The following is a 10,000-nucleotide window of genomic DNA, read 5'->3' as shown; positions in this document are numbered from 1 at the left end:
ACACACACACACATACATACACACACACACACACACATACACACACACACACACACGCACACACACACACGCACACACACACACGCACACACACACACACACACAAATACACACACAGACACACACACACACGCACACACACACACGCACACACACACACATACACACACACACACCCACACACACACACACACACACACACAAACACACACACACACACACAGGCGAAAACAAAAGACATCGAATAGCAGCTGATGCACACCAACAAAAAAACGTACCGTATTCCAGCAAATAAAGTATGAGCAACACCCTGATGTAATTGTGAAGGGCAATAATCCCCATCGTTGATGTTCTTTGAAATGTAGCACATTTGACGGTTAATCCTCAAGAAACATTAAAACATCGCCGTAGTTTCCGTCGTTTCTTCTAGCGGCGTTCGTCTGTATGCACTGCCGAATCAATCTAAGCACTTTACACTGCTGAACGCACTGACACGCTTGTTGCTGTCTTGTTCATGTTACCCGTTTAAGATTGTCTTACGATTTTAACGCGTACATTTCTAGATGTCGTTGGCGGGTATTGAAACAACGTGTGTTTGCATTCAGAGAAGTTTAAACAAAATTGCACTTGTACTTCCTCATTCGAATTGAGATGTAAGAAACAAGCACGTTTGAAACAAGCAAGATCGTCGTTCAGCGACAGAAATGAGGTGATGTGTATCCCCTGCAGCGTGAATGTGTCACCACTCTAAACGCAACTTCTCCGTATGACGCGCAAACAGAGTTGTTTATGCAAGATTGCATTGTCTGGTTTTATACGTCCTCGTGTTGAAAGAGACGGATTTACAAACTGAACAGAAAATAGATTCAACGCATCGGAGCGAAGGCAATTTTGTCTGTGAATAGCAACCACAGTGTATTTTACCACGAGACCTGCATACAATCAACGGCTAACACGTTTCACTGCCCTTTGAAGTGGCTGGGGGGGGGGGGGGAGGGGGGCGGTGGGGGTTTGGAGGGGTGGATAAAGTGTTGTTTTGCACAGCTTTTCTCTGAGGGTACCTTTTTTTTGCCTATCAATGCGACTCAAGCTCTGACTTCAGCTAGCCTAGCTGGATGGTGAGCGCCGACTGACTGGAAATGCATGTCGACAGTCACAGTAACTACATTGGACGTGATGGGGTGAACTGCAAAACCCCACGCAACACATCATTGTCGGCGTTAAATACACTTGGTTTGTGACTTGGAAGAGGCTTCCCATTACAAAAGTAACGTGATGCCTTTCTAGCACTGCTAATTGACTACACCCACCCACCCCCCCCCCCCCCCCCCCCTCCCAACACACTCGCGCGCGCTTACTGATACGATAAAAACACCTTTTGATGAATAACTAACCGTATACGAGCCAAATACATATTAACAACGTCGTAATGCAATTCCGAAGAAAAACACACGTATACACAGATAGAGACACATGCAAACATGAGATAATAATAATAATAATAATGCAAACTTTTATAGCGCTATTCTAGAAAATTGTCTACTCTTAGCGCTTTACAATACATACATCCAACAAGCATACTATACACGCACAGGCAAAGAAACCGACCAAACATAACCAACAAACTATACATGCACAGGCAAAGAAAACGACCAAACATACAATACACGCACAGGCAAAAATAACGACCAAACATAAACAAACATACTATAACCAAACATAACCAACATACTATACGCACGCAGGCAAAGAGAACAATCAGCACATATAATTATTACTGACATCTAATAAGATAAGATAGATAAGATAAGAAAACTTTAATGTCCATTTTAATTTTACACAAACATTTATTTTTGTTGGCACCACATCGCATTTCTAATAAGACAAACACACAATCACAAAACATCATCGAACATAAATACACTGCCAATATTAACTGAATAGCATGTAACAAGGACAATACACACCTAGTAGATACACAATATCACAGTAGGTACGATTGCATGACTTGTGTACACTACTTGTTCGCGATTGAAAGTTGAACACGTTCAACTGCATATACCAAACATTTCTGGTGTAAATAACACCTACATAATGTGTTTACCAACACGCTTAAACGCGTGCACATTGCAATACAAATCCACAATAATATAGGTACACTTTTTGGTTTTGTTGTATTGTTGCTCAACACGAACAATATATCATTCGAAAGACACGAGTTCTAAAGTTCTGTTAGATTATCATAGGTGAGATTTTTCTCCAATTGTTCCTGTCCAAAAAATTGCAAGTGGCGGTATTCGTCGGCGTTTCAGGTGTCTTCCTCGTCCACTCTGCTTCATTTAACTCTGGCTGCACATTTGTGTAGTCACCTTGGGTTTGGACCGTGGCTGTGTTGATGTATGTGTTCGGGTCGGGACCCTGAAAGTCTACGTTACCGCTGTCATGCTTAGCTGCCTGGATGTCCTAAAATAAAATGAATAAGGTAAGGAGTATATAATAATTATGACTATCATTCTCCTTTAAAACGTACTGTGGGAGATTCATCATCATACTGAATGAATTCCAGGATATGTTTCTTCCTTATAATTCAGTCCGATTGCTACCTAGCTATTTTGTGCTAATTAAGAAGATGTTACAGTAGTTTGTGCTTTGTTTTATTTATAAAGAAAAATGCAGGCTTCTTTGATCCCTTTCGATAGTCTAACACACGTGCCACAATGCCGCAGGACTTCACAATCATTGTGTTGTGTTATTTGTATTATAGGAATAGGATATTGGTATTTGATTTGAAAGTCTCTGGACTTGCTCATTAAAGAACAAGTCACCCCAGTAATAAAATCTGCTTTTCAGAGTATTTGCCCAGACATACCTGATCCGTGGGTAGGGCAGGCAACTCTTCCACGTTCATGTACACATTGGTGGCAGAGTTGTTCTTCTTGCAGTCAGACACACATTCGGTGTAAACAGCGCCTGAAAAACAGTTTACCATGTTGTCCTCCTTTCTGTCCATTGATGTGTCCATAATTATTTCTTTGTTTGTTTTTAGTGTGTGTACCTTGTGCAGGATATACTGTGTGTGCATGCATATGTATAATGAATTTCAGCAACATAGCTTTGAATTAATTGTTTACACCCATGTCGTGCCGTATTTAATGTGAGGTATACATTTGTCAATCATTGAAATCAATACCGCCAGGTAACTCAAAACTAAACAACGTGATTATTTGTACTCGTACATAGCTTACACATTGCTCTCCCACTTTTTCATTCAATAATGTCGTAATTAATGTTGTTGTTGTTGTTGTTGTTGTTGTTGTTGTTGTTGTTTTGTTGTTGTTGTTGTTGTTGTTGTTTGTTTTTTTGTCACTTCAAAATTGTCTTAATTTGTCTTTCTTGTTTTATTCTTAAGTAACAAGTTGTTTTGTTGAATCATTTTCAAACACTATATTCAAAGCAATTGAAAATCAAGAGCTTTATGCCTAATGATTAGTCTATTGACTACTTCCTCTACCCTGCGCTTCTGACGATGATTCTTACCTCCCTTGTCTGCATGCTCCTGTATCTTCCCTGCCTTGGTGTGTTGTTTGACATCCTGGGTTTGTCCAGGTTTCTCTTTGCTGACATCAGGCTTATCCTTCTTCCCCTTGTTGACCTGCGCGTGCAAGTGGTTTTGAGGACCATCTGACCCGGCTTCTTCCGCGTCGAAAGTGGGATTGGCTAATACTAGGGGAGCTGGAGAGCTACGTGTCGGATAGTTCGGTGGGCCTCGTCTTGACGGGTCTGGGTCGTCTGCGCTTTGGTATAATTCGTTGATGTGCTCTTCAAATTCTGCAAAATACAAGGATGGTAGTGACTAGTGGAAAAAACAGCAAAACAGGTTGTACGTCCCCCCCCCACACACACACACCCTCTCTCTCTCTCTCTCTCTCTGTCTCTCTCTCTCTCTCTCTCTCTCTCTGTTTCTCTCTCTCTCGCTCTCTGTCTCTCTCTCTGTCTATGTCTCTGTCTCTGTGTGTCTCTCTCTCTGTTTCTCTCTATTTCTCTCTCTCTCTTTCTCTCTCTCTCTCTCTCTCTCTCTCTCTCTCTCTCTCTCTCTCTTTCTTTGTATCTCTGTCTCTGTCTGTATGTCTGTCTCTGTCTCTGTCTCTGTCTCTGTCTCTGTCTCTCTCTCTGTCTCTCTCTCTCTCTCTCTCTCTCTTGCTCTCACCAACATCTGTATGTGACATTCTGAATAAAGATTCGTGATTCTTATATATTCAACAAAAAACAAATCGCGTATGGCGAAATTACTACATTTAGTGAAGCTGTGAAACTCACAGAATGAAACTGAACCTAGTCCGCCGCTAGTGCAAAAGGCAGTGAAAGTGACGAGCCTGTTTGGTGCGGCAGCGGTTGCGCTGTGCTTCATAGCACGCTTTACTGTACCTCTCTTCGTTTTAACTTTCTGAGCGTGTTTTTAATCCAAACATATAATATCTATATGTTTTTGGAATCAGGAACCGACAAGGAATAAGATGAAATAGTTTTTGAATCGATTTCGGAAATTTAATTTTGATCATAATTTTTATATTTTTAATTTTCAGAGCTTGTTTTTAATCCAAATATAACATATATATATGTTTTTGGAATCAGAAAATGACGAAGAATAAGATGGAATTATTTTTGGATCGTTTAATAAAAAATAATTGTAATTACAAGTTTCCGATTTTTAATGACCAAACTCACTCATTAGTTTTTAAGCCACCAAGCTGAAATGCAATACCAAACCCCGGCCTTTGTTGAAAATTGATTTGCCAAATCTTCAATCAATTTAATGGGAAAATGAGGGTGTGACAGTGCCGCCTCAACTTTTACAAAAAGCCGGATATGACGTCATGAAAGGTATTTGTCGAAAAAAGAAAAAAATGTCCGGGGATATCATACCCAGAAACTCTCATGTCAAGTTTCATGAAGATCGGTGCAGTAGTTTTGTCTGAATCGCTCTTCACACACACACACACACACACATACCTAAAGTGTGGATGGTTACCTAAGAGGCGGCACTGGGTGTAGTGCCTTTCTAGTGCACTTGCACTACAACAGCACTGGGTGCAGTACTCGCTCCGGCATCGAAGAATTTTGCACTAAAAAATGCACAAAATTTGACCTATTTCGTCGCCTATAGAGGACGGAAAGAATGTCATTTTGAACATTGTTATGACATTCTTTCCGTCAAAAAAGTCAATTTAACGGTGTTAAATGAAGCGACCATCCACACAATTAGGTTGCCATCCAGAGTTTAGGTTGCCATCCACGTGTGGATGGTTGCCTTATGGTGATTTAGGCAACCAAACCTGTGGAAACGTGGGTACACACACACACACACACACACACACACACACACACACACACATACCTAAAGTGTGGATGGTTACCTAAGAGGCGGCACTGGGTGTAGTGCCTTTTTAGTGCACTTGCACTACAACAGCACTGGGTGCAGTACTCGCTCCGGCATCGAAGAATTTTGCACTAAAAAATGCACAAAATTTGACCTATTTCGTCGCCTATAGAGGACGGAAAGAATGTCATTTTGAACATTGTTATGACATTCTTTCCGTCATAAAAGTCAATTTAACGGTGTTAAATGAAGCGACCATCCACACAATTAGGTTCCCATCCAGAGTTTAGGTTGCCATCCACGTGTGGATGGTTGCCTTATGGTGATTTAGGCAACCAAACCTGTGGAAACGGGGGTACACACACACACACACACACACACACACACACACACACACACACACACACACACACACACACACACACACACACACACATACACCACGACCCTCGTCTCGATTCCCCCTCTATGTTAAAACATTTAGTCAAAACTTGACTAAATGTAAAAAGACATTTCAATTCATATTAACTTGCTTTTAACTATATTTGGCGTTCTTAAAACAGTCAACACTTAATATCAAACACACAATTTGAGAATTACACAGGCAGAACAGGTAAACTCAACGGGAATAACACAGAATACAAAAGAAAAACAGAACACAACCAAGAAAACAAAGTTGAATAATGCAAAACAAAAGCTATGCTACAAACACCGACTGAAAGAAATACCGACCTAAATCCGGTTTAAGAATCATGCGACCAAATAGAAACGAAAACATGAAATACATTCACAAAACTATGCGGTTTTCTGTTTTACTCTTTGCCATGTAAGTGTATCGTAGTGAGATGACTGTCGGTAGTAAAGTTGGCGTTAACAAAGCTGCTTACACAGTTATATATGTTGCAATGAGATTGTCGTGCAAATGAGACTGGTGTTATCCCACAATCTTTGCTATTTGATGCTCAAGGTTTGGGTTACCGATAGTTGGCACTGTGGTTATATAAGGTTGTACCAAATCAAGGGAATTGATTAGCACACTGATTAACGATACAAAACACCTTGAAGAAGAAGAAATAAGGCAGGTACAATGTTAGACGAACACATCATGTACACATTAAAATAAGACAAAGCTCATGAAGAACGTACCATCATTAAGAGTAACCGTATCCAGCCTTTCTTGTGTTGCTTCTCTTTTGGACCCTGAAATATTAGATTGTCATATATTACATTGGTCCATGTCGTAGGGGTTTAACACCATAAGCAACCTTTGTACAAACAGTTTTGAAAATATTGTCATATACATTCATATACATTTTGTTTTGATTAAAACAATTACAAAATAATGCCCAAGGGAACCCTCCCCCATCTCAAGTTAATGCTAAGATAATACAACTGCACATGAACAAAAAGGTACGTATGATATACGCAAACAGTGTTCTTTAGTCTCCTGTACCACAAACCATTTATACAGTAACATTTTATGAACACACACAATAAGAAACTCACTTTACGTTTGACGACCACAGCAATGATAATGACGACGGCGACAATGACGATGAAACCAACAATACCTCCTCCCACAGCTGCCACTGGCAATCCAGTATCTTTCTTGAAGTGAAGAGCTTATCGAGATAAACAATAAGTACATGTTTGTCAGTCTGTTTTAGGATAACTTACACCCCTGCAGTGTCTAACCATTAGTGATTTAGACATGTTTACATTGATACGCTCCTGAGTCTGCAAATACAGACATATTTGTTCTCTTTTCATGTGTTATGATCAGTACCAAAATGAACTTGAATCATCGTAAAATAGCAGACGATATTAGTTATTCATGTGTGCCTAATGTTACGACAATTTGTTAAATGTAGGAGTTTTGGGTCGTAAAACATACGCACGCCGAGTCTATTCGTATCATTCTTTTTGTTCTACTTTTCCTGAGATATAGATGGAACGCCCATGTGCGTCTCCCGATGGCATCATACTCACATTGGACACTTATGGTGCAGTCAGCGTGGTCACGTTGTCTCTTTTGGAACACCGCAGTGTAGCGCCGTCCTTCTGTCTGACGTTATTCTGTATGACCAGGGTGCTGGATTTGTGTTTCCTTGTCACGCTGAAGTCATTGCGTGCACTGTCCGCTAGTGTACAGTTGGGACAAATCTGCGAGTTTCTATCGCACTTGTCGCATTGTGCGATTGGCGACACTGTTTCCGTCGCGATACGTGATTGTCCAGTACATGTTCTGTTGACGCTGAAGACCTTCACATCTGATAGGTGTCTGCATTACCTCTTCAATGCTTTTCGCGTTTTTCTTGCATTCAGGAATTGTATATGCTGAAACATACACTCATTCTTCAAAACCTCTTTGACAGGGTCATAATTATATTGTTTGGACAATTAATAGCATGACACGAACAGAGTGATTTATAATCTTTAAAGCGATTATGATTACTGCAGTGATACTCCGCTTTGTTCCCAAGACTTTGACATGTTTAAGTAAATAAATGAGCATGATACAGAAAGCAACCGAGTGTGTGTTGGCACGCATCATTTCACAGACGCCTGCTATGCCAGTTCCAACCCCATTTTTGACAGATATGAATGAACCAATAGACAAAATACACACCTGAGATAACATAAAGCTTGCAAGTAGCCTTCATGGTCTTGTTGTTATAGCGGCGTGAGCATTTTATCGTCGACCCGTCAGTGACCTGTGAGGTATTGAGAAACTGCAGTGATGTGCTGTCATTACTCTCCCTGTTCACATCGTAACCTTCGATGGTGTCTGAGCAAGGTGGGCAATGTGGATTGCAGAGCTTGCATTCTGCGATTCTTATTTCTTTGAAGGTGTCAGTGATGGACCAGAAGATGCCGTGGTCACCTGTCAGATCAATGCAGGTGACGGTAGGATGTTGGTTATGCACGATGTCAAAATTCCGTGCTGAGTTGCAGCCAAGTAGCTTTAATGTCGTAACTGCAATTGTGTAATATATTATGTCCTATTAAGAACGCAGCAGCACCGTTTTAAACTAGAAATAATATTTAAGAATTACACAATGAAAACATTGAGGATGTCATTGATATAACGTAGTAGGCAGATGAAGAAGGTTACGTTTTCCTAAGAATTACAATTGTGAAAGTTCCATATAAACTGTCGCCAGAAAATAAACGAGAGAGAGAGAGAGAGAGAGAGAGAGAGAGAGAGAGAGAGAGAGAGAGAGAAAGAGAGAGAGAGAGAAATAGAGAAAGAGAAAGAGAGTGAGAGAGAGATAGAGAGAGAGGAGATAGAGAGAGAGATAGAGATATATATATATATATATATATATAGAGAGAGAGAGAGAGATTAGCGAGAGAGAGAGAGATAGCGAGAGAGAGAGAGAGAGAGAGAGAGAGAGAGAGAGAGAGAGAGAGAGAGAGAGAGAGAGAGAGAGAGAGAGAGAGAGAGAGAGAGAGAGAGAGAGAGAGAGAGGAGAGTATCAAAGAACACACGTATTCTTTAAGATATATATATATACTCTTTTCTTATAACGCGACAATGAAAATCGCACCATACATGCACATCGCTGTGTTGCTGTTATTCACTGGCATGCGTTGACAAGCACCTAGCCGCATGTACTTACCGTGTTCTGACAAAGACAAAATCAGCCACATGGAATTACGAAGTAAAGGACACCACATCACGATGTAACACGATGTAACACAGTGGAACGGCAATCCTCGAATCAGCTAAAAACAGCTTGTCAAATATTGTCAAATCGTTTAAGTGTCCTGTTTCACCATTTATTCGCCTTGCCCTTTTTCTGCTAGCTGTCAACGGCATGCAGTGACGAATCAATCAGGACTCGAGAAACACTTATCTCTCGCACGTACTGACAAGCTTGTATTTGCTTGTTCCTCCTACCCTTCTTAAAACGTCTTTGAATTTTCAGAGTAATTAACAAGTGAATGTGTCGCTGTGTTCTGGTACTGCTCGTTTGACTTTAGAACTATGAATGGACCTAATGACACACGTTGTCCTTCCTTGTTATAGAGTACATTGTTGTAAACAGACACGTTCAATTTTCGAGAAACAAAAGTCATAACAGGCGGGTGTGACTTTCAGCAAAAAAACATGTCTTGACATTTCTACACGATCCACCCAAGTAGTAACGTGTCGCGGCTCTGAATGCATCTCTGTATACCGAGCAAACAGCGCTCTTTGTGCAGCTAACATTACTTGGCTTTATACTTCCTAGTTTTAACAGAGACAGGATGAACAGATTTGCAGATAATACATTTAACGCTTCGGTGCGAAAGTAGTTTTACCCAAAAATAGCAGCATCGATCGACTGACCTTGCGATGTGTGGGAAAATGAAGTGTTTACAGGCACTGCTTTCTTTAATGCTGAGGGCCCGTCCCAGTGCTTTTCAATGGGTCTTGCCTTTTTAATTCAGCCAACCCATCCGTTTGCCTCTTTCGCAGCATACTACAGATTTACATAATTACTCGCCGTTGCACTTGGCTAGTGGCTTGAATGGAGTTATCATGGCGGATATGATTTACTTGATAAGTCTTTTTGAAAAATACGTGATTGCCTTGTAGTGAATACTTGTTAGGAAAGAGCTGGTAATGCACTCGTT

At 40.6% G+C, this 10,000-nt stretch overlaps 1 protein-coding gene and 1 long non-coding RNA gene across 2 annotated transcripts; both read right to left on the bottom strand.

Moving 5' to 3' along the window:
• Positions 1-1,897: 1,897 nt before the first annotated feature.
• LOC138974506 (uncharacterized) lies at positions 1,898-6,840 on the bottom strand. The gene is made up of 5 exons (XM_070347224.1): positions 6,831-6,840; positions 6,524-6,577; positions 3,538-3,828; positions 2,870-2,970; positions 1,898-2,463 (listed from the first exon to the last, which is right to left on the bottom strand). The coding sequence occupies exons 1-5, from the start codon at positions 6,838-6,840 to the stop codon at positions 2,233-2,235; spliced, it is 687 nt and encodes a 228-aa protein (XP_070203325.1). The 3' UTR covers positions 1,898-2,232.
• A 43-nt stretch (positions 6,841-6,883) lies between these two features.
• LOC138972167 (uncharacterized) lies at positions 6,884-9,524 on the bottom strand. The gene is made up of 4 exons (XR_011457471.1): positions 9,001-9,524; positions 8,007-8,354; positions 7,367-7,714; positions 6,884-6,999 (listed from the first exon to the last, which is right to left on the bottom strand). It is a non-coding gene; the product is annotated as an uncharacterized lncRNA (long non-coding RNA).
• Positions 9,525-10,000: the final 476 nt, after the last annotated feature.

The sequence above is a fragment of the Littorina saxatilis genome, linkage group LG8 (genome assembly GCF_037325665.1).
Source record: "Littorina saxatilis isolate snail1 linkage group LG8, US_GU_Lsax_2.0, whole genome shotgun sequence".
Classification (NCBI taxonomy): Eukaryota; Metazoa; Mollusca; class Gastropoda; order Littorinimorpha; family Littorinidae; genus Littorina; species Littorina saxatilis.
This window is presented reverse-complemented; position numbering and strand designations above follow the sequence as displayed.